Raw genomic sequence first — 25,564 nt, 5'->3', positions numbered from 1 at the left:
TCGAGCCCTACATTGGGCTCCAAACTCAGTGTGATCTGCTTAAAACGCTCTCCCTCTGCCCCTCCTGCTTGTACTCTCAAATAAATATAAATCATTTTTAAAAATTAGATATGCTATTTATGTGCTACTTAGTATGGTTACAAAGAAATCTTTATTATATTATAAAAAAGCATTAACATACACCTGTTCAGAGGGGAAATATCGTGATGTTTGCAACTTATTTTCAAAAGGTCATGAAAAGTACTCAGGCTACCATAACAAAATACCACAGACTGGATCACTTAAACATAACTTTATTTTTTACAGTTTTGGAGGCTGAAAGTCCAAGATCAAGATGCTGCCCAATTCTGTTCCTGGTGAAACACTGTCCCTGGCTTGCAATAGCTACCTGTTTCCTCACAATAGTAGAGGGAGAACAAGCAAACTTCTGGCATTTCTTCTAAGGGGACTAATCCCATCAGTGAGGGCTTCACTCTCACACCCTCATCTAAATCTAATCCCCTCCCAGAGGCCCCATCTCTAAAACTCACACTGGGCTTTAGGACTTCAGCATATGAATTTTAAGGAGACACAGTTCAGTCCACAGCAAAGTCTATTTATAAAGACAAAGCATACACCATAGCAAGTTTAACAACCAGCAAAGGTAGGGAAAGGGTATACAAGGTTTTATTATTACTTTCAATTTTTCAATATATATGAAATTTTTCAAAATAAAGAGTTGGAAGGACTTTTGAAGCTGCTGGTGACATGAAGCCTGGGAAAAGGTTAGGGTCACACGAGCACGGTCTTCAAAAATGTGAAGTATTATCCCATGAAAACATTTTCCTCATGTCGCTCCAAAGACAGGGCTTGACCCACTTGACTCATGGGTAGACGCTGAGGTGGCACATTTGGTCTCAATGTACAGAACTTCCTGAAAGAACTGTCCAACAATGGAAATGTTGCTCAGTAAGAACAGGTGCTTCTCAGTGGAAGTGTTAATACAGCGCCTAGAGAACCACACCAGGGATGTCACATGTAGGGGGCCTCTGCAACAGAGCAGAGGCCAGAACCACCAACTTCCCAAATTTAAGATTATACAGATGCATGGGCACCCATAATCACACATCTAACAAGTAGTCTACAAGTAGAGATGGCTTTCCAGTGATCATCTTATAGAACAATCTAGAGAAAAGAGTTTTAACAGTTCAGGTGTACATTTGTGTTCACCTATTGTTTCCCACAGGCAGAATCACACATAAACTCAAAACTTAGGTGATGCTCTAAAGTGTCTCTAACATATCAATTGCCTTGCAACAAACTGACACTCTAGCAAAACTGCCTTCCCACCAAGCTAAGTGGGGTTTGAGCTCACCACCCTCCCTCTCCAGCCAGGGCCCTGGTCTGCCTCCTACACTAGACCTGGCATGCTCAAATCTTATCCTTTCCTTGCTCCCTCCCAAGTTTCAGTGTCAGCAAAGCTCAAACACGGTTTCCTCAAGTTGATCCTTCTTTAAAAGCAAAGGATATGGGTTAGTAGATCAAGACAAGGAAGTAGAAATAGATGGTTTGTTTTCAGTTGCCAAACTGGTCACCTAGAAAGGGCTCATGGTCAAGGCAAGGTGGTTAGTTGTGTGTCAGCCCCTACCAAGGAAGACCACACCCTGCTACTTTCATGTGCCAGCCCTATGTAGAAATACTCTTCAACTTTCCGATCAGGAAGAAACAAGCAGCTCAATATACAAGATTTCCCACCATATGTCCAAAGACAAACACTCTTTTGTACCAATCTTTATTTATTCACATATTTGATAAAAATGTCACAGTTAGAAGTGAAATCATTACAATGACATAATAATTGTACAGACCGACTCCAAGTACAGAGTCGAGTTGCAAAAATCAGAACATGAGCAACACACAGCTCCTTAACGCCTGTGCATTCATACACTCTTGCCCACACCCATCCATGCCCCAACAATCACAGGTATGTTCAGACATAACCCAGGAACCTTTCCCTGGCTTCTGTCAAGTCCTGGGGATGAGAAGAGAGAAATGATCAATGAAAAGCTGGGACTACTCAACATTATGTCTCTGTTCTGCCAATCACTGAGAGAAGGCAAGACACGAAACATGGGGGCAGTTATATCCTTGGCACAAAACTTAACAGGCAACAAAAATGTTGAGGGGTTTGAGTTAGTCTGAAGTTTAGATCTCCCTTTCAACACAAAAGGGTAGCAAGTGGGGAAAAAAGGGAAGAATCCATCCATTTACATTCTAGGGGAAAAAAAGAGGTGGGAGTTATTTAAAACTTGATCCCTATTCTCCTGTCAGATTGCAGCAAAACCAAAGCAAAATCAGCCAGCCCAAACTGATACCATCTGATTGTGACTTTATCCCAACAGCATAGTTTGCTTTCATTTTAACTCTGAAGAGAGGAAGAAAAACTTTACAGAGGAACAAGGGGTCACATAAACCACATCCCCATTATATTAGTATTTAGGGCAAGATTACATCTATCTGTTCACACGACTTGTCTACTGCTCTGAGAGCTCCAAGGGAGTGGCCCAACCCCCATTCCTCTGCCTTTAGCCTTCCAAGATGGACAAGTCTTCAGCATCCAGTCAAATCTGAAGTGTGAAAAATAATGCCTGAATCAAAACTGTGTTTTCTATACAGTGGGACTATGGAGAAATCCTATTCCACTTCCAATTCCTACTTTTTGACACAAAGGTTTAAAAAAAAAACCCTAAAGTGTGATGTTTTAAGTATCGTCACTAACTCTATCAAAACATTGACGACACCGAAAACTACCATCTAAAAGGACTCATTTCCCAGTGTTCTTAGTGGATGAGCTAATAAGGAAGGAGGCGGGGCGATGATCCAAATATGGTGCATGAATACAGAACTGGCCAATGCAAAGGAAACTGCTTTGGGTAGGGCGAGTCAATGGGGTGGTATTTGGGAGACAGAGAGAAATTTCTTGGTACAAACTTGATGTCCCTAAAGACAGAAGCAGGGTGAGGACAAGGCACTTACACTGCCAAGCAACAGTTCACATCCATTCAACACTAGGACAGTTACCAAGAGCATTCCCAATGACCCCTCACTGAAGACTCAACCAGCCAACTGCACTTTCCAGTTGGACCTTCAGAACTGAAGGAAATCCCAAGTGCTGCAGAACCAATGGTGGGAACTGGAATGTTGGCAGAGGAAACTACTCAGAGGAAGCAAAAAGAAGTTGTCTTCTTCTGGCCTGAGGTGAGAGGCTTGTTCCAGATTAGCTCAGTGAAATACTGAATCGCAAAATGCTTGGCCTGAGAATATGACAACGCCCCCATGGATGCCTCCTTCTTCTGTTTTGATAAAGAGCAACAAGGGCTCTGAATGAAACTGGACACCAGTTACTGAGTTATCTTGCACTGGTGGTTACAGCAGATGCCTTCTAATATGTGTTCCCATTCTGTAGCAGAAAAGGGACCAAGACAGGGCTAGAAGTAGCCTGTCCCTCCTTATCCCAAAGCCCTTCAAGCATACTCGATCCGGGCAGGGCCACAACTACCCTCATTTTTCCGCTCAGAAGACGGGGTGGTAGCCTTGGCTTCACTACTTGTTTCCAGAGGCTTGGATGAGATGTAGTCCTTTACTTTGATCTCCATGTTCTTGGCTTTCAAAGTGGCCATGTGCAGTTTCTCCAGGAAATCTGGCATGCCTGGTTGGAGAGAGGGAAATCTGGGTAGGCTAAAATATAAACCAAAAGTAGGCTCAAAATTAGAAGGTCCTATTTCTTTCATGGCAGGGAGCCAATTCCTTCTTATAGAGATTACAACCTGACTGACAGCCTGTTGAGTGATAGTTGCCTCCCAAAATGTTTGGGGAGTGAAAAGAAGCCATGACCTCTGAGATCCTTTGAAAAGGGGTACCAATCAAGCCACATAAATCCCAAAAGGCTTTTAGGTGATTAAAATCAGTTATCAGTAGCATAGCCTATTATTTGCCAATGTTATTTAAGTAAGTACCAAAGAGAAACACTTAATCTTCTCTCCATTCTCCTGAGGAACCAGAAGCTGTCTATAGAAAAGCAGAAGAAAATCATGTCAGGATGCTTTTTAAAGAAAGGAATTGGAAAGAAAAGATGGCAGTTATAGCTGTGATGTGTAGCCTTTGTCAAGACACGTGGTGGCCCCTTCTTCCAGATTACTGTCCTATAACGACCACATTTTCTACCCTAGATTTTATGGCCTCCAACACTATCTAAAAAAAGAAAAAATGTTAAATGCATTAATGTACACAGTCTGTGTTTGAGGAATTTAGCAAATGTTCTTAAAACTCCCTTCTAGACACATGTTTTCTGGGACTCCCCAATTTTCATCCCTCCAAACCCCAGTCGGAGGCTTCACTATCTTCATAATATTCAAGAATACACTTTGAAGGATGTTTAATTTCTCCAATAGTGTTCCCATGAGACAAGCACTAATCCTCTTGCTTGCCATTAAGAGCTAGAGAGAAACAAAGTGATCAACCCAGGTTCCAGGCCCTGTATACAAGTACCCACTCACCACTGGAAACCATCCAACTAACACAGTAGCGAGGAAACACAGTCTGGGGATTGTCACTGTATGTCAACAAGTAGTCAAAGCCATTCTGGAAAAGAAAAACAGCAAAAACAGTGATACTTGAATTACTCACCAGAGCTTCCACATCCAGTACCACAGAATAATCATGATCTCATTCTCGTGCCATTTTTTTACCCAGGCTCCCTGTGTCGTCTGTACGTACAAACACTACATCCAGTTTATGCTAAATACTTGCTTTCTTTCTGGTGCATCTAGAATTTTGGTATGTGCTATGGAGAGGATCCCTATGTGACCAAACCCCAATAAAAAATCTTGGGTACAGAGCCTCCAATGGGCTTCTCTGGGCAGAAACATCATATACATGTTGCTGTATTTTTGCTGCTGGAAGGAGAATGTGCTCTGTGTGACCTCTTACAGGAGAGTGAGTAAGCAAGAGGAAGCCTACACATGGATTCCTACAGACTCTGTCTCTTCCCTCATGATGCTGCTGTGTACCCTTACTACATGACTATGATACATCTTAGTAATAAGTATAACTATATGCTGAGACCAGAGTCCTTCTAGTGAATTTTCAAATGTGGGGTGGTCTTGAAATTCCCAACACATACTCCCAAATGTTTACAGGTCTTAATCTTTATCAAAATGGTATAACTCTACTACTACTATGACTAGTAACTGCAAACATTTATAGAGCACTTAACAGTGTGCCAAGAACTGCTTCTAACTTGCAACAATCCTTTAATGTAGGTATTGCCACTCCATTTTACAGAGGAGGAAACTGAGCACAAAGTTAAGTAACTTTTCCCAAGGTCACCTACATACTCAATGACAGCCAAGATGAACCCAGGATTCTGACAGCAGGGCCTATGCACTCATTCTTTGGCTCAGCCCTCTCATTGCCTATTACCGTGAAGGACAGGGGATTCAGGAGATTTCCAGGTGCCCCTGATCCTTACAGAGATCTGAACCAATTATGCTCCTCCCAACGGGGTAAGAGGTAACAACCACTTTTATGTCTGCCCTTTTTAAAGCAGACGGGTCACAACTCCAGATGGTTGAACTACAACTTTAAATTCCCATGCTTTTACTCCACAGTCCATCTTTTTTTTTCCCCCCTGAATGGTTTTTTTTTTTTTTCCCCTGAATGGTTTAATCTTTTATTCACTTATTCAATATATGTCTAAATGTCTTCATGTCTGGCACTGTGCCTAGATGCTGTAGAGCACACAAAAATGTGCTAGTCCCTGTCCTCAGAGCTTTCAATTAATAGACTGGATGCCACAACAGAGACAGACTGAATACTATGGAAGTAAAGAGAGGAGAGAGGTAAAATCTGTACAGTGGAAATGGAACAGTATCTACCTGAAGGTTGGCTGTAAGACTAAACGAGTTAATACATATAAAAGACTTCACTCTTCCCATAAAACACTTGGATTGGGGAGTCAGGTTCTCACTCACCCACCACTGCTTATATTTTAAAAAAGGAAACCCAAAACAATGATTATCCATTGGAAAAAGGAAGGAACTGAATGGAAGGAACGGGAATATAATAAGCAAAATGACTCTGAATAGTTCTTATAAATTTGACTTTGGAAGCACAATTTTTTTCATAATCTAATAAAACAAAATTAAATTTAAAAAAGTGGTATCTAGGGATGCCTGGGTGGCTCAGTGGTTGAGCATCTGCCTTTGGCTCAGGGCGTGATCCTGGGGTCCTGGGATCAAGTCCCACATCAGGTTCCCCACAGGGAGCCTGCTTCTCCTTCTGCCCCTCTCTCTGTATCTCTCATGAATAAATAAGTAAAATCTTAAAAAAAAAAAAAAAAAGCAGGATCTAAAAATCAAAAGTACAAGAGAAAACAAGGAATATAACTATGAGCTGAGTCAGTAGGAAAAACAAAAAGAGCACCTATTTCAAGTAACTTTATTATTTTTTTAACAGATTCCAGGTTTGTTTGTTTTTTTAAAGACTTTATTTACTTATTCATGAGAAACACAGAGAGGAGAGAGAGAGAGAGAGACACAGGCAGAGGGAGAAGCAGGCTCCACGCAGGGAGCCCGACACGGGACTCCATCCTGGGTCTCCAGGATCACGCCCTGTGCTGAAGGTGGCGCTAAACTGCTGAGCCACCCAGGCTGCCCTTCAAGTAACTTTAAAACTCAATATTTTGTACACTGTGAACACAACCTAAGGATTAAAAAAAAATACAAACTTTAAGTCACCACATCACTGGTGATCTTGGTGGTATTATTCTGAGGTTGGTGTACATGTATTTCAGGTTAAAGCAAATGAGTAGTTATGTTCAGGATGATAAAGTGAGAGCTGGATTTTCCAGCACAGGAAAAGATGATAAATATAAAAATTCTCCACTCTGAAATAGGAATTTAAAGTATTCAAGTGCACTTAGGATTTACCTTTGAAACAAATAAGTAACATTTATTACTTAGTTCTAGCTTCTGAAAAGGCCTAAAAACAATGAGCAAGCCAATAGCTATGAGTACTCCTAGAAGCCAAATTCTGGTATTTACTTTTAAAGATTTATTTTATTTCATTTTATTTTTTAAGATGTATTTATTTGAGAGAGAGAGGGAGAGAGATAATCTCAAGTAGACTCTTTGCTGAGCACAGAGTCCGACACAGAGCTAAATCTCATGACTCTGAGATCATATCCACAGTCGGACACTTAATCAACTAAGCCACCTAGGCGCCCCAAAAGATTTGATTTTTAGCAATCTCTACTCCCAACATGGCGCTTGAATTTACAATCCTGAGATCAAGAGTTGGTATGTTCCACCAAATCCTGGTATTTACAAGACATTTTCTTAAAAGGAACTAGGGCTCCCAAAAGAAATGCTAATTTCCAGGCTTATAGCTAAAACTACGTAAGATGAACCTGGAACATCTTATGAAGTCAGAAAACAAAAGAACCCCTGAGGTCAAATCAAAGGGACTCAAGACAACTAAGAGGACTCCTAATGGCCAAAACTGGGACAATTTAAGTATCCCTAAGAATAATTATAATGGATTAAAACTAACCAAACTTGTTAAAAACTGAAATACCTATATAAGTCTTCTATCAGTTCTTCTATAGCAAAGACTAATGGTATGTGTTCAAAAACAAAAACTTGATCTTTGTTTTAAACCAGAGGATCCATAGTTGAAAGAACCAATTCATTATTTTGAAACTCATAAGTAAAAGAAACAAATCAACCATTTCTCTTACTTAGTTCCCTTTCCTATGTAAACTATAGGAAAACAAACAGTGAGAAAATTTTTGCATAATGTATTTTAACTAGTAAGTGGAAATAAATGAAGAAACAATGAAGGAATTACAAAATAGGCATTTTGTTATACCCCTAAAGAAAGAATGAATCTGAGTAATAACCAATCATTTCTAAATTCAACAGACACCACTTGTCTTCTAATAAAGTGGTCTTGCCCAAAACAACCAACCAACCCACATCTGTCTAAGCCTCAGGTTTGAATAGTAACTACCAATACCCAGGAAATACAGGATGGGGAGACAAAAGAACATGCTGAATGACACTATGGATACTATGGAGATGCAATCACCAAAATCCACAACTAAGAACCCTGCTTTTTCAACAAATACAATGGCAAAAAAAAGAAAAAAAAAAAAAAAAAGAGAGAGAGAGGAAACTTACTGACTTCAAAAGACTCAAGAGAGAGTATGAACAAATTTCATGTCTGGATTATATTTGGGTCCTGGCTCAAACCCAACTACAAAAAAAATCCATACACTATCAGGAAAATTCCAACTCTTAACTAGATCTTTTGTTACTAGAGATTATTAGGACACTAAGTTATGTTTTCAAAAATCTCTATTCTTTTTGAGATAAACACTGAAGTATCTAAAGAAGAATTCTTCTTTGGGTTCTTTCATAGCAAAGCTAGAAACTGCTTCAAAATAATCAGGAGAGTAGGAAAAGTGACAAGGATATAGATAAAACAAGTTTGGCCATGAGTTGATCACTGCTGGACCTGGGGATGGATACAGGAGGTTCATGATACCATTCTTTCTACTTCTCTATCTTTTACACACATTTCAAATTTTCCATAATAAAAATAAAACCAAATAAAATACTATACCTTGGCTCAAGGCTCTACTTTTCATCAAGCAGTACAAATGCAGCTGCCTGGTTTTCAAGTACTCTGTACACAGTTAATGTAATTTATGACTCCTCCCTAATCTCAATCTTCCTTTCTAAATGGCGAGTCTCTGAACACATTCATGGCTCACTCCTGTCTTCCTCTTTGATAAATCATGTCCTCTGCCTCCAGGACACTTCCTATTTTCTCCTCTATCCAGTCTGCCTTTTCTCAAGACCCAACTCAAATCTTACCTTTTTCATAAGACCTCGCCACAAATATACTGAGAAAATATACATAAATTGTTCCCCCATCTCAGCTGGAAGAAATTATTTTTTTAAAAAAGAAACCCATTAATGGAAAAAAGAAATACCCATTAGTGGAAAACAAAATTCATTTAGTCCATTGTGTGTGATCAATTAAAAAAAAAAAAAAAGAATACATAGATAGCAATCATCTGAGTGTAAGCATATTTTATGAGACTTTAGTTACATAAGTATATATGAATGTGTGTGTAGGAGGCTGAGAAAGAAAATAAATATATTTTATTTATTATTCATGAGATACACACACACACAAAGGGAAAGAGAGAGGGAGGGAGGGAGGGAGGGAGGGAGGGAGGGAGGGAGGCAGGCAGAGACACGGGCAGAGGGAGAAGCAGGCTCCATGCAGGGAACCTGACATGGGATTCGATCCCGGGTCTTCAGGATCACGCTCTGGGCTGAAGGCAGCACTAAACTGCTGAGCCACCCAGGCTGCCCTGAAAGAAATTATTTATTGAGTCCCTACTAGAGGCAACACACTTTGGTGCTAAACAATGCCTTAGCTGCTTCATGGTCAGTTTCTAAAGGCAGCAATGCTGGAACTCAAGTAAGTTTTTTTCAAATAGGAAACATACGGACAACGTTCAAATTTCAAAAGCAAAAAGGAAAAAAGTGAGGCCTAAGTCCGCCTCCCATACTGTCTTCAGCCTGACCCAGGCTCCCCTTCCTAAAGGGGATTAGCCATGGACAGTAGAGCCTTGCTTCTTCCTATCTTCTAAAACAGGACTTTAAAACATCTTTAATACACTGTAAATAATCCTTTTTACATTGCAACCAGTTCTTTCTCAGCCTCCTACACACACATTCATATATACTTATGTAACTAAAGTCTCATAAAATATGCTTACACTCAGATGATTTCTATCTATGTATTCTTTTTCTTTTTTTAAACTGATCACAAACAACGGACTAAATTAATTTTGTTTTCCACTAATGGGTAGCAATCCAAGGTTTGAAAAATGCTGCTCTAAAAATAGTACGCAAGTAAATACACAGATCTCCCAATTAAAAAAAAAGGCAAACACCACATTGACTGAAATAAGCCACTATTTCTGTCATATTTAAAGTCCCATTTCAGGCAGTATAAATAGAACAACTTGTTGAAAACAAAACCACACTAAAGCACACAGCTCATACAGCTCAAAAACAAAAATAATAGGGAGAAACAAAGCCTTTAATTATAAAGTAAAATACAACTAAAAACAGCAACCACTGGAATCAATATGAAAACTCAATAGAGATTTGGCTAAAACAACAACAAAAAACACTTCCTAAGTTGAAAAATATATTCTTCTCAAAGAAAGATCACAGAATTTTAAAGAAGGCTGAGAGCATTAGTCTAACGCTCCCATTTTACAGATAAGGAAACAATTGCAGAAAGGTTTTAAGTGTTCTGCCCACTGGTGAAATTTTGATGGAAAAGGTGCTCCCCTCAGTTCCTAAAGAATGCTAAGGGGGCACCTGGGTGGCTCAGTGGTTGAGCATCTGCCTTTGGCTCAGGTCATGATCCTAGAGTCCTGGGATGGAGTCCTGCACTGAGCTCCCTGCAGGGGGCCTGCTTCTCCCTCTGCCTATGTCTCTGCCTCTCTCTGTATGTGTCTCTCATGAATAAATAAAAATAAAATCTAAAAAAAAAAAAAGAATGCTAAGGACAGACCATTGTCTTTGGTCTCTCACACAAACAGGAGCCAGTGGGTCATCAGTACTTTGTCCTGGGAGATCTAGGCATATCACCCTAAAGCAGTGGTTCCCAAACCAGGAGCATCAGCTTCACCTGGGAACTTCTCACAAATGAGAATTCTTGAGCCATACCCCAGCAATGTTATCAAGCTCCAGTGGACTCTGATGCATGCTGAGTTTGAGAACCACTGCCCTTCCCAGTTCAGACAAAAGGCATTCCTTGAGAAAATTCCAAAGCCACTACACATCATCTCTTCAATGACTTAAAACTCACCTCATCAAATGACTTGTGGGGACGGATAACCATCTGGGATTCATATGATCTGACCCTTACAAATTCTGGAGACTCTGGAACACTAGGGTGCTCCACAGCACTGGTAAGGAGAAAAATTAAGGAAACTCTTAGTAATGTCTACATGTTAAAAAAAACAAAAAACAAAAAACAAAAAACAGCATGAGAGCTAAAAAGGAAAATCTAAAAAGCTGGCTCTAATTTTTAAAACAGGAGTCACTAAAATGAATGAATAAAACTAAGTTCTAAAAACAAAGTGAGTTTCTTTGGTGATTCCTGGCTTTCTAGGCTTCACGTTGAAGAAGAGAGCATTTCTTTCTTTCTTTTTCTTTCTTTTTTTTTTTTTTAATTATCAACTTAAGGAACTAAACAAAAAGCTTAATGAAAAGCTTATCCCCCCCCCCCAAAAAAAGAAAAGCTTATATCCCTTCAATCTTCCTAGACTATGGTCACCAGTCATAGCCCATTCATGTTCTAGTTGGAATGGATGGGGTCCTAGCATCACTCATAATAGCACTTAAAACATGTAAACTCCCACCAGACATATATGAAAGACACAGCTAAAGGGACTCAGCAGGAGCCACAGGTAACTACACATACCGTGACACCAACACCATCACGTTGTTTTCCTGATCCACGCTATACCGTCGAACATAAACATAATCCCGGGAGTACATTGGATACTAAAGCAAAGAATAGGCAGAATTAGTGTTCTGCCCCACACGGATGTGATGAAAGTAAGAAGAGTAGTAAAAATACTCACAGGAAAATGGGTTACCCAGTGAAGAACCTCAGAACCACTAACCACATCCCTCTCAATTACTTCCAGCTTGATTACCAGGGCATCCCACTTTTTTCTATACTCTGTATCCAGCTGCAGAAAGAGAAAAGACTATGGAAGACCCAAGAAATCCAAAACAAAGCTGCAGAAGACTTCTCCAGATGCTTGGACCTCTGACCCAAGAACCTTATTCTGAAACAGTAACCTGACCTAAAAGCAGCAAAGTATGAAAGATACAGCTGTGTTTACTACAGGTAAGTCTTTTAAAATCCTTTGTTAGGGGCAGCCCGAGTGGCTCAGCGGTTTAGCGTCTGCCTTCGGCGCAGGGCGTGATCCTGGAGTCCCCGGATCAAGTCCCACATCGGGCTCCCCACGGGAAGCCTGCTTCTCCCTCTGCCTGTGTCTCTCATGAATAAATAAAACCTTTAAAAAAATAAAAAATAAATAAATAAAAAAGTTTTAAACAGACAAAAAGCCCAAAAGTATGAGCAGATACCTCACACAAAGAAATACAAGTATCATATTTTTTAATTTCAGCATTGACTAGTAAGTAGGGAATTTCAAAATAAGACATATTGTACACATCCAAACCCAACAAAAATTCAATATAAATTCAGTGTGTGGGGGGAAGTGTGCACTTACATCTTACTAGTGAAAGCCTGACAAAACAGTGAACAATCCAGGAAGGAAAATAAATTTTTTATAGAACTCTGGGTGATCTCATCTCCCCTTTTCATTTATTTCTCCCCAAGAAGGAAAGAGTCTTTGAATAGATACTCTTCATCTTTACTAAATAAAAATATCTTCACTGGGGATGTTCCAGATTACTAAATCCTGACTGGATCTGTACTGAAAAGGAATATGCTATAAAGGACATCACTGGGTCAACAGATAAAAAACCAGAATACAAACAGAAGGTTATAACCTAAGAGCTGCATGCAACATGTTAAATTTATAAACTTTGATAATGATACCATGGTTAAGAGAACATGTCTAGTTTTAGGAAATATACATTGAAGGATTCTGGAATAAAGGGCCACATATGTAATTTACCCTTAAACTATTTGGGGAAAAAATAACTATAAACCCTTATAAAATATACTAAAGCATTCAAATACATCCCTATATTTAATCTTCCCAATAGCCCTATGAGAGGACAGAATTGATCTCATCCCCACTGCACAAAGAGTAGTAAGTCCAATGTTTACCCAGATGCTATCTGACATTGAGATGAAGGGTACAAAGATAGATGGATGTACTGAAGCCAATGTCTTCTGAGTTGAAGAAATTATTCATGTGGACAGTGGTAAGTGGATTTCTAGGCTTAGAAGCTCCAAAACTGGGAAGAAAAATTTACTCACCTGAACATTGAAGAACTGCCGGGGTGTCACATCTGTGTAGGTTCCAAAAACTAGAATGTCAAGAAAGAACAAGAGATGTTTGCCACACCTTCATCGCTCACCTTATTTCTATCACTTAACTGTATTTCAATTTTAGAGTACTGACAGAATTTAAAGGCAGATTCAGAAACTAGACGTCACATTGGGGGAGCAGAGTAAGACAAAGACAACCTACAGTAAAGAATAGTAATGAAGACACTGAGATGCTTATCATCTGGGAGAAAAATAAAAACAAAAAACAGGAAACCATGGCAAATTTTCTGAGCAACAACCAGAACAAAAGGTTTATAGAGTATGAAGAACAAAAGTCCTGCACTTCTGGGAAAGGACATCATAGAACACACCTGCAAGGCAGCCAAGCTGGGCTCACCTCTGTACTGGTAAAGGTGGGTGCCTGTAATAGGACGCCGCCAGAGCTTGAAGTGTTTCTTATCCATCACCATTTCCCATGGTTGTTCTTTGCCCCCTGAATCTTCAGTCCCTTCTGTCTGGGATTTTGGTTCTGGAGGGTGGCGTTCAACTCCAGAGCGCTGAAACATATGTGACATTTCCTCCAACCGTTTCATCTCATCAATAGATCTGCAAAGGAGAAAAACAAAAGGTACAGGTGGCTATAGTCAATCTCGTGAAATGAAATGTCCACACAATGAATTGTATAAAAACGGTATGTGTTTAGGGATGCCTGGGTGGCTCAGTGGTTGAGCTTTTGCCTTTGGCTCAGGTTGTGATCCTGGGGTCCTGGGACCGAGTCCCACATCGAGCTCCCTGCGTGGAGCCTGCTTCTTCTGCCTAGATCTCTGCCTCTCATGAATAAACAAACATGATTTTCATCATCCTCCCACCCCGCAAAACCTATATCCATCAGCAGTCACTGCCCAGTCGTGTCTCCCCATAAACCTTTGACACCAACTAATCTATTTTGTCTCTATGAACTTGCCTATTTTGGACAATTCATATAAAGAGAATTATACAATATATAGTCTAGTGTCTTAGCATATTTTTCAAGGTTGATTCATGGTATACACTTTGTTCCTTCTTTTTGTGACTATTTCACTGAATGGATATATCATATTTTGTTTATCCATTCATCAGGTGATGGGCATTTAGGTTGTTTTTACTTTTTGGCCATTATGAATAATAATGCTATGAACATTTGTGTTACCAGTTTTCATGTAGACACAGGTTTTCAGTTCTCTTGAGTAGGTTCCTAGGAGTGGATCGGCTGGGTGATGGCAACTGTTTAACCTTTTGAGGAAGTGCCAAAATATTTTCTAAAGCAGCTGCACCATTTTATAGTCAAACCAACAATGTATGAGGGTTCCAACTGCTTCACATCCTTGCCAACACTTGTTATTAGACAATAACTATCTTTCTGATTCTAGCAGTTCTAGTGGGTGTGAGAAGTAGATCTCATTGTGGTCTTTGATTTGTATTTCACCAGTGACTAATGACGCTGGCATATTTTCCAGTGCTTATTGGCCATCAGTGTATTTTCTTTGGAGAAATATCTATTGAAATCTTTGCCTATTTTTAAATTGGATTGTCTTTTTATTACTAAATTGTAAGAGTGTTTATATATTCTGAATAATGGTCCCTTATCAGATATGATTTATAAATATTTTCTCTTGGGATGCCTGGGTGGCTCAGTGGTTGAGCATCTGCCTTTGGCTCAGGGCGTGATCCTAGAGTCCCGAGATCGAGTCCCACACTGGGCTTCCTGCATGGAGCCTGCTTCTCCCTCTGCCTGTGTCTCTGCTTCTGTGTGTTTTTCATGAATAAGTAAATAAAATCTTCTTTTTTTAAATAAAATATTTAAAAAATATTTTTTCTCTCATTCTGTGGGTTGTCTTTTCACTTTTTTGATAGTGACCTTTGATAAACAAGTCTTTAATTTTGATGAAGTCTAATTCATCTACATTTTCTTTGAGTGCTTATGTTTCTTGTGTTACAGCTAAGAAACCATCACATTTCCTAATTTAAGTCATAAGGACTTATGACTATATTTTCTTCTAAGAATTTCTTAAGATTTTATTTATTTATTCATGACAGACACAGAGAGAGGCAGAGACATAGGCAGAGGGTGAAGCAGGCTCCCTGTGAGGAGCCCGATGGGAGACTCAATCCCCGGACCCCAGGATTACGCCCGGAGCCGGAGGCACTCAATCACTGAGCCACCCAGGTTCTCCTCTTTTAAGAGTTTTAGTATTAGTTAACAGTTTGATCCATTTAGAGTTCATTTTTGTATGTGGTGTGAGGTAGGAGATCTAAACATTTTGCATGTGCATTTCTACTTGTCCCAGTGCCATTTGAGTCTGGGTGGCTCAACGGTTGAGCGTCTGCCTTTGATTCAGGGCATGATCCCAGGCTCCCCAGATTGAATCCCCCGTGTCGGGCTTCCTGCACGGAGCCTGCTTTTCTCTCTCTCTCTCTCTCTCTCTCTCTCTCTCTCTCTCTCTCTCGGTCTCTCATGAATAAATAAATATTTTAAAGAAAAAAAAATGAAGACTGTTCTTGGGACACCTGGGTGACTTAGCAGTTGAGTGTCTGTCTGCCTTTGGCTCAGGGTGTGATCCCATGGTCCTGGGATCGAGTCCCCGCATGGAGCCTGCCTCTCCCTCTGCGTCTGCCTCTTTCTGTGCCTCTCATGAACAAATAAATAAAATCTTCTTTTAAAAAATAAAGGTTTTTCTAAACTCTCGATTTTATTCCAACAATTTAAATATCTTAAATATCTATCCTTATGCTAGTACCATATCATCTGAACTAGTATAGCTTAGTAGTAAGTTTTCAAATCAGGAAGAGTCAGTCCCCCAACTTGATGTCCTTTTTCAAGAAAGTTTGAAACATGGCAGTTTTGACCATTTCAGGTCTTTTCCATTTCCATGTAAGTATTAGGATTAGCTTGTCGATTTGCACAAGGTAGTGTGCTAAGATCCTGATAGCGAGTGTGTTGAATTTATAAATAAGTTTGATTAGTACTGTTATCTTTACAATATTGTCTTCCAACAAATGAACAGAGATCTTCTCATTTATATGCTTTAAAATTTCTTACAATGATCTTTTGTAGTTTTCAGCAAGGACATGTAATGCAATGTTGAAGGGAAGTGATAAGAGCACACATCTTTGTCTTATTCCTGATATTAGGGGAAAAGCTTTCAGGCTTTCACCATTAAACTATGTGTTAGCAAAAGAAAAAAAAAAAAACAACAACAACAAAAAAACAAAACAAAAACTATGTGTTAGCTCTGTTTTTTGTAGATGCCCCTTACCAAATTGAGGAAGTTTCCTTCTATCCCTAGTTGTTGAATACTTTTATTTTATCATGAAAGGAGACTGAACTGTCAAAAGCTTTTCTCCATGTACTGAGATGATTATGTGGGGTTTTTTGTCCTTTATTCTATTAGCATGTTGTAGTGTTTACTACATCACTTTTATATGATAAACCATACTCTCCTGAAATAAATGCCACTGTTCCTGTTCCTTTTTATATGTTACTGGATTCCACCTGTTAGTATTTTGTTCTGAACAGCATAAAGCTTTAAAACATTTAAGATAATACCACGTATATACTTTTGTGTCATTATGTATCATTTAGGGACATATACATATTTATAAAGACATAGAAAGGAATGAAATGCAACAAATTGAGATAGATATCTGGGAGACATAGGAGATTTCAACTGGACAAGGACACAGAGGAGGCTTTAACTATAATATTTTATTTCTTAAACACAATTGTATTTGGGGGTTCTTGGGTGGCTTAGTTGGTTAAGAAACCAACTCCTGGTTTTAGCTAAGGTCATGACTTCAGCATCCTGAGATGGGAGCTCTGTGGGGGCTCAGCCAGAGTGGACAGTCTGCTTAGGATTCTTTCACCTGGGTGCTCTCTATTTCCTTCTAAAATAAATATCTTTTAAAAATATCTAACTGCATTTGTAACATTCACATTAAAGTCTTTTTATATAACTGAAACATTTTAAGTTTTTTTTTTTTTTTTAAAGAGAGAGTGTGAGGAGGTGGGCAGAGGGAGAGTTGGCTTAATTGACTGAGCCACCTAGGCACCAACAAGGCATGTTTAAAAAATTATAAAATGTTTCAGAGGTGCCTGAGTGGCTTGGCTTAGTTGGTTAAACACTGGACTCTTGATTTCAGCTCCGGTCATGATCTCAGGGTCCTGAGATCAAGTCCCACATGGGCTCCTCACTGAATGTGGAACCTGGTTAACATTCTTTCTTCCTCTCCCTCTGCCCACACCCTTGTGCATGCACATGCATGCACATCCTTGCTCTCAAATACATAAAAGCTTAAAAACAAAAACAAACAAAAAAACCCCATAGATTGTATTTTCCCCTTAACTTCTAAATAGTGGATAGGAAAGAAAGCTTGTTGGCCCTCTGTATCATATACAACGCTTCTGCTCTTCAAGACTGAAGAAAATACCAACTACTAATACATTTTGTCTGAAATGCCCACTCCTCTTTAACCTTCAAAAAACATAAGGTTCAAGGTTAACTTCCAGGCAGAGTTAACCATATACATTTACTTCTATTCCTATGCAGATACATATTCTATTATATTATGCTTACCTTATCTTTATATCTGCCTTCCTTACTAAACTATGAATCCCCTAATATCCCAGAATCAGATCCTAGCAAGTACCTGGTAAACACCAGGCACTCAAATGTTTACTGAATAAATTAAGTATGAAAGTAGGCCCCAACAATTCAAATTCTTATTAAAAGACAACACTAGTACATTACTTTAAAACTCAAAAATTCAAAGTTATATTGGTAACCCACGATGAAAAGTTCAGAGCAATCCAAAGTGATGATGACTGTAAAGATCCGTGTTCCAGGGATCCCTGGGTGGCACAGCGGTTTGGCGCCTGCCTTTGGCCCAGGGCCCGATCCTGGAGACCCGGGATCGAATCCCACATCGGGCTCCTGGTGCGTGGAGCCTGCTTCTCCCTCTGCCTGTGTCTCTGCCTCTCTCTCTCTCTCTCTGTGTGACTATCATAAATAAATAAATAAATAAATTAAAAAAAAAAAAAAAAAAGATCTGTGTTCCAGTCCTGGCTCTGCCAACTGGCTATGTGATCTTATGCAAATCATCTTACCTGTAAAGCCCTCCCTTTTCCACCTATAAAGTTAAGACATTATTTCCTGAAGGTTTCTATTAGCTCTAAAATTCCATTTCTGAATTTTAAACTTTGTACTTTGATAAAAATATTTTGTTGTTTTGACAGCCCAAAATCTTTTCATATTTGAGAGAATCCCAAGTAGGTGGGATAGAGCCCCCTCTCAAGTCCTAGCAGTTAGAGCACGACACCTAATTTAAGTGAGGTTAATTAGACACTTCTAGTAGAGGATATGAATCATGAGGAAATAATAAAAGGTACAAGATCTTTTGGAGATTATTCTCCATGATCTTGAAGGAGCTGAGTGTCCAACAGTGCAATCAATCCAGGGAAAACAAAACCAGGGATGCCTGGGTGGCTCAGCAGTTAACCATCTGCCTTCAGCTCAGGGGGTGATCCTGGAGCCCCGGGATCGAGTCCCACATCAGGCTCCCTGCATGGAGCCTGCTTCTCCCTCCACCTATGTCTCTGCCTCCCTCTCTGTGCGTCTCTCACGAATAAATAAATAAAATCTTATTTAAAAAAAAACAAACAAACAGCAACACTGCCCTAAGGAGATTATTCCTACAGCAGGTCTTGGCCAACCTGTATTCTGACCTTCTTGTCAATGCCCTGAGTGACCTAACACCTTTAATTAATCCCTTTGATCAATGTCTTTTGGCTTAAGTTAAGAACCCTAGCCAGTATAATTTATACTGATGTCCTGATGAAAAAAGTTTAACTATATTTTCAAATTTTTAATTTGATTTAAAAATTGCAAAACAGGATTCACTGCTACCACTGCAAACACATAGAAATGGGGAAGGAACTTTACAGTAGACAATAAGATCTTTCAGGAGAAAGCAAAAGCAAAACCACAGCTAGACTTGCTCAGAGAACAATTCAGGCATACAGGGAACCAGTTATGACACTTTTCTGGACTAGCAAGGCATTCTTCAATAAAAATTAAGCACCACCCGTGAATGTCATTCTTATCACAAAATGAAGGGCAGAAATGCCTTATTAAAAGTACATCAGAAGCTCATAAAATTACACTGTAATAAGATTTCAAGAAAATTAAACTATATGACTATATGCAATATTTTTAATGGCCATCTAAGGTGGTACAGAGCTTCTGATCCATTGCTTAATCAACCTCTCCTATATAATTAAAGGTCATTAGGTGGCCTTGATTAAAATTATGAGACTAAGTCTCCAGAAGAGGAGAAAAATGTCGTGTGAAGGCACGGCATTCATTCTTGAAATAGCACAATCTAAATGCTGGTGCAAGACTGCAGCATGAAATGCAAATGATTCTTGCCCCCATATTCAACAATCTCTGAAAGATCTCAACTTCGAAATGCTAACATGCAGACATAATTAGCACACAGGTGCCCAAAGTCTCTATCATATATGTGAAGGAAGGAAAACCTCTCACCATACATCTCTTTAGCCTGCTGTGCCAAATCTTGTTTGGACAGAGTGTGTGTCTAAACTTTGTTATCTAAGAGACTTAACAAGTAGTAAGAAAGGACAAAAGAGATTATTCCCAAAATAGTAACAGCAGATTAGTAAGAGGATCAAGAAAAGACAGCCAATGCTTCTCTTTCTCCAAAACTAAAGTCATTTCAACAGATGAAAAAGGCTGGGCTGAGAGGTATGAAAACTGAAGGCATAAAACTATTAAAACAAAGTAATAAGTATAACCAGATTTGGCTAATGTAGGAGGTCCTGCCCTCAGCAGAGTTTGATACAAAGGTCCAAGATTATTCAAATGAAGCCATTCCTGTAATTAGTAATTTCAGTAAAAAACAAAAACAAAAACAAAACTGCATTTCATATAATCCCTTCCATAAATTCCAAATTACTGTTAAAGTCAAAGACTTTTATTATAACTGTCAAGAGACAAAAGAAATATAAGACATCAGCTGATTTACTGCAATTCTGAGCCAACTGGTTAATGGTAAAATAATGAAGACAATGTCAAAAAATTCAAATCAAATTTTACGTAGTTCTGATCATCTAAGAACGGTATGTCAGTAAAAAGAAATCTTCAAGTGACAATGACGAAAAGAAAAAGGACTTTTTGTTAATCATATATCTAATACTGAAAAGTTAAAATTGTTCTAAATGCTTTGAGAAACAAAACTAGGAAACTGAACAATTTTCTTTATGAAACTTTACTGGCACTTATTTACTCAAATTTCTGGAGCAATGGACTGTAACTTTTTTAAACAGAGGTTAATGGAACATTTTCCCCTAGCCTTTCATATTTCTTAACTTCCTTCCTCTTTTTGTTCCTGTAATTTTTTTTTTAATGTTCCAAAGCAATAAAAAAAATTACTACTGTATTTTTCCGTAAGATCTGCTGTGGGCTCACAGAATAAGTGATTCTACACCAAAAACAGTGACTGAAAAGTTATTTTGTTTGACTTGTATAAATGAAACCAATTGGATAAAAACGCTAGACCACTTAAAAGACCTGATTTCTGCACCTGGCCCCCGTCAGTCAAAATCACTTTGTACAAGTTACTTCTTTTTCTCAAATTTTCTTGCTGTTGCTAGAAAAATGAGATTCTATTTGTTAAGATGTTCTTAAGCACAAGAGAAATGAAAGCAAGGTTAGTCCTTTTCCTTCTAAACAGAAACTTAAATAATATAAGAAAAAACACATACCACATTAAACCACACATTCAAAGAGAATACAAGAACAAGATGGTACAGAAACAGCACAAGAAGAACCAAATGCTGTGATTTAGGGGCCATGGGACAATCATGCTCTTCTTCCATTATACAATGAAAAAAAAAAAATGTACTTGTCCCAAGGCACATTCAACTGTACTCCATTATGGAAGCCACTCAATATCCTTTCACTAGAGCAAACAAAATCTAAGATGTACTAAACTAGCTATGACAAAACTCAGCAGTGGCTCCTTTAAAGCAAATTGAATACTTAACAAAGAAAGTTAACCCGAATCCAGAATACTTTATTCAATAAAATAAAATACAAAATATGAGAAATCCACAGAACCACTTTACAAACAAGATGTAGTTAAACAGAGTATTTGTCTCTATAGCAAGACAACAAACATTTTTTAAAAATCCTCAAAATGGGGATCCCTGGGTGGCGCAGTCGTTTGGCGCCTGCCTTTGGCCCAGGGCGCGATCCTGGAGACCTGGGATCGAATCCCACATCGGGCTCCCGGTGCTTGGAGCCTGCTTCTCCCTCTGCCTATGTCTCTGCCTCTCTCTCTTTCTCTCTCTGTGACTATCATAAATAAATAAAAAAAATCTTTAAAAAAAAAAAAATCCTCAAAATGGATACCTTCGTCAAGTTTTAAGTATATGACTGCATTCAGGCATGAACTGGAAAATGAAGTGCTAAATGAAAGCCTTTACTAAATAACAACTCTGGAGGGCCAAAAAAGCATCTTAAGTGTTCTGACTGACCTTAAGTCTAAGTTTATGAAATTCCCAAGTGAGTTAACAGCAATACCTCTTCAGGAGTTGGATTAGAATCAAAAATGTTTCAACTGTCCCCAGGTTTCAGAGACAGCTCAAAGAAGATAGAGAGGAAAACAGAATGAATACAGGGCCTGGTCAACTGGTCTGTCTGCCTCAGTGAGTAGTGACTACTGGCTCAAATGTTTATCACATTCATCTTTTACCTTGTTTTCTTCTCTGGCTCCCACTAATGGAAGACCTACTAAACCGAGGCTCCAGGATATATTGTCCATAAAAACACATGAAGTAGGCCAAAGAATGTCATCTACCACCTAGGCCCCTAAATTTCCACCCCAAAACATCTTCCCTCTCTTTTGCATCAAATAATTTGCCCTTTTCTGGTCTTTCTCTTTCCTAAATAGATCCAACTGGGAATTTTCCTTTCAAATATGAATACTGTGGAACATGAGTATATCATCTCACGAAATCAAGCAGTTAATTGATCAAATCTCAAATTTAACCAGTTAATTGATAATTTCTTAATTTAAAAGTTTTCCTTCCATAAATTAATTTCTCATACCTGAGACTGTTTCATTAGACCAATGGACAAGCTGCAACAGAATACTAACAGAAATTAGGCAAACTACCTATCATCCTTTATTAGCTTAACATTTTTGTGAATAAGATTGCTGTTATAATTTTAAATTGCATTTATATCCTCAAGGTGGACATTCAGTGACTAGGAAATTTTCTTATTATACTAATGTAGGAATCAAAACCACAGTCTAGGGCCAAGCATCTATTTTTGTAAAGTTTTATTGGGAAACAAAAATTTAAGGGAGAGAGGGAGAGCAGTTTAGGAAAATCAGAGATACTGTGAAGTGAAAGCTAAATCAAATCAGAGCTAAATCCCTAAGATTACTTGAAAACTGTTACGGGCTCAGATTTAAAACCATATATTAACAAATTCAATCAGTGGTACTGCGTTTTTTCACACAGAAGTTTTGATGATGATGACAGCGTGATTTCAGAGCCTAATGAAACAGTATTCCCTAAGTTCTAGCTAAAGCAGCAGAAAATTGACCTAATTTTTGCAGGTTAAAATGTCTGGGGGCTCCTGGTTTGTCTGAGGAAGACAAACCCCTTCCAGCCTCATTATTCTGCCACAAGAGTCACGGTAACAAAAGAACTCTCCTGGCGTCTCTCGTGAAATCCCATTTGGAACGAAGTATTTTGTAATTGCATAATCATACCCTTAGGTCAAATTTAAAACCTGCTTTGAGCTTGCACCTTTCGGGATGAGTTAAAAGATCTCGTGAACAAAAGGTTACATGCCTTCAACACCTTATTTATTGTTTACAACGTTATTTCTTCCGTGTCATGCCCTCTATTCAAAGTCTTCCCTCCTACACTAACCTATACTTCGTTATTTCTAACCCGACACGTGAAATTAACACAGAGGCAATAAAAAAAAATTAAAAAAAAAAAAAAACAAAAAAACCTGGTCTGCTAAAACACGATCAAGTTACCGCACCGCCACTTCCAAGTACCACCGGGTAAACGGGAGACACCGAGCCAAAAGGCAGGCCCCAGGGTTCGACGTGCCACCCTCCGGACCGGACCGGCCCCCGCCCCAGCGAACCCGAACCACCTCGCCTCCGGTCTCACCTCTGCAACTCCTCCTCCTGGATCCTCTCCTCGTCCCACACGAACACGCCCGCGAGCGCCGCCATCAAGGCAGAGGCATGGCCAGGGCGGCCGCGCAGCCGGCGCCAGAGGCGTCCGAGGAGGACGCGGCGCGAGCTCTCCGAGTAGAGGCGGCCGTACAGCTGCGCGATCTGCTGCGCGCGCCGCACGCGCAGGCCCGTCACAAAGCGGCACTGATTGGCCAGCAGAGCGAGCAGGCCCCCGCCCCGCGCCCCCGCGCGCCCAGCCGCCGCCGCGCCCGCCAGCCAGGCGGCCAGGGCCGGCGGCCTCCGCAGGAACATGCCTGCGCGCGCCCCGGCCGGACCCCCTTGCCCCGCCCCCTGCGCCCGCCGCGCGCCCGGAGGCCAACTAGGCCTCCCCCACAGGGCCGAAGGAACGATCCCGGGAAGCGCGGGCGGCCTGACGCCCAGTGCCCCTAACTGGCCGGCCCCGAACTCCTCTCACGGTCCAACAGGCTTTCCATCTATCTCTGCAGCAACCGCTGAGGAAGAATCCCCTCTGCGGAGAGAGTCGGTCATGGCACAGCCGCGGGGGTGGCCCCGCAACCGCTGCAAGGGGCGTTCCTAGGCTCGGGCCGCGAACCCGGTGGGCCGGCGGCCGGTCAGCCCTGCTGGCCCCCCCGCCTCCTTGGCGTCCTCAAGCTGGCGCCAGGGTTCGTGCTGGAGAGCTCCTGAGAAGCAGTGAGGTGGGCGGCCCAGCTGCTGCAGCAGGTGAGGTCCCGGGTGTTCCGTGTCCACCACATGCGCTGCCCGCCTACAACCTACCCCCTTCACGGACGCCCGGGCCCTGATTGGGTGCGGCCGGACTCCTCGGTGCTGATTGGCGCTGCCAAGGGCTCGTCACCGCTTCTTCCCGCCCCTCCGCGCAGCGTGCCGGACCCCTAAGCTAGCAAGGTAGGTGGCGCAGCAGAGAGCCAGTCAAGGGCGCCTCACAGAGTGACCCACAGACCCTGCCGCCGCCGCCGCCATCATCTTCCGGCCACCCGACCCCACCCCGCTGAGGGGTGCCACCAAATGCCAGTTAGGCTCCTGCGCGGTGCTCAGTCGGTCCGAGAGACGGGAGAGCGTCGTCTCTTTCAGTAATTTGAATGAAGAGCGGGGTGGGGTCTCAGCATTGTCTCTGCCGGGTGCTGAGGGTGTCCAGGTTGGGGGAGTGGGTGGGGGCTGGGCGGTGTGGACGCCTTGGTGAGTGGGAGACCCTGCGGAAGCCCAGAAGTAGCTACCGTCGAGACCTTCGTCCGTCTCTCCCGGGCTGGCTCTCGCGGAAGCGCCCCAATTACCCACGGTACAGAGCCGGGCTCCGAGGGTGGGCGTCAGCGCTCGCTAGAGCGGGCCGTCGTGGCATCCTTAGAGCCCAGGACACTTTACCGAGACCTAGGTGGGCAGGTGGCCTGTCGCAGGCCGGAAACGAGGAAGCCTCGTGGTAAAAGGGTAGCAGAATGCCAGTTCGACTGGTGGCTGTCCCATTCCCTTTGACTCAAAGGTGCCAGCGGAAGGGTGAACAGGTTTCCTGAAACCTACTTGCACCACCGATGAAGGACATTAAACTATTATTATTCTGTACCCAATCTCATTAAAATCAAACTGTTGGAGGTCTAGTAGGAAAACCTTACACTAAATTGTTTCCTTAATTTTTTTACATCCATTTTAACTGTAGGGATCCCTGGGTGGCGCAGCGGTTTAGCGCCTGCCTTTGGCCCAGGGCGCGATCCTGGAGACTCGGGATCGAATCCCTCGTCGGGCTCCCGGTGCATGGAGCCTGCTTCTCCCTCTGCCTGTCTCTGCCTCTCTGTGTGTGTGTGTGTGACTATCATAAATAAACAAAAATTAAAAAGTTTTAGAAATTTAACTGTAGCTATTTGAGCAATTGTAGATGTTCTTAATAAACGGTGTTTCTCCAAAAAGAAAAAAATTAAGCTTTACTAGAAGCTGAAATTTAGATCTATCCTATCCAGACTCTGATTTTACTCTGGGAATTCGTATTGATATTTAGTTTTCCTTGAAAGCAAGTAAGGAGAAGGGGAATATAACAGAAAATAGTATTTGAAGCTTTGATGAGTCAGGCTTTTTTCAGTGATGGCCAGGAGGGAGGTATGGGGAAAGAAGATGAACTTTCCTACTGTCTTGCTTCCCTTGATTAAAAGCTTAGCACTTGTAC

General features: G+C 40.8%; 1 protein-coding gene across 2 annotated transcripts; it reads right to left on the bottom strand.

Annotated features, from left to right (window-relative positions):
• Window positions 1-277: 277 nt before the first annotated feature.
• On the bottom strand, window positions 278-24,292 carry STARD7 (StAR related lipid transfer domain containing 7). Of its 2 annotated transcripts, none has more exons than XM_055327194.1 (8): window positions 23,369-24,292; window positions 13,511-13,719; window positions 13,102-13,151; window positions 11,723-11,833; window positions 11,560-11,642; window positions 10,942-11,041; window positions 4,536-4,620; window positions 278-3,688 (listed from the first exon to the last, which is right to left on the bottom strand). In XM_055327194.1, the coding sequence occupies exons 1-8, from the start codon at window positions 23,686-23,688 to the stop codon at window positions 3,504-3,506; spliced, it is 1,143 nt and encodes a 380-aa protein (XP_055183169.1). In that variant the 5' UTR covers window positions 23,689-24,292; the 3' UTR covers window positions 278-3,503. The 2 variants fall into 2 exon arrangements, with proteins under 2 accessions (XP_055183169.1, XP_055183170.1); XM_055327195.1 differs by having other exon boundaries at window positions 3,519-3,717; window positions 23,369-24,287.
• Window positions 24,293-25,564: the final 1,272 nt, after the last annotated feature.

This window comes from Nyctereutes procyonoides, unplaced genomic scaffold (assembly GCF_905146905.1).
Source record: "Nyctereutes procyonoides isolate TBG_1078 unplaced genomic scaffold, NYPRO_anot_genome, whole genome shotgun sequence".
In the NCBI taxonomy this organism is placed as follows: Eukaryota; Metazoa; Chordata; class Mammalia; order Carnivora; family Canidae; genus Nyctereutes; species Nyctereutes procyonoides.
The sequence above is the reverse complement of the archived record's forward strand: the minus strand, read 5'-3'. Positions and strand labels throughout refer to the sequence as shown.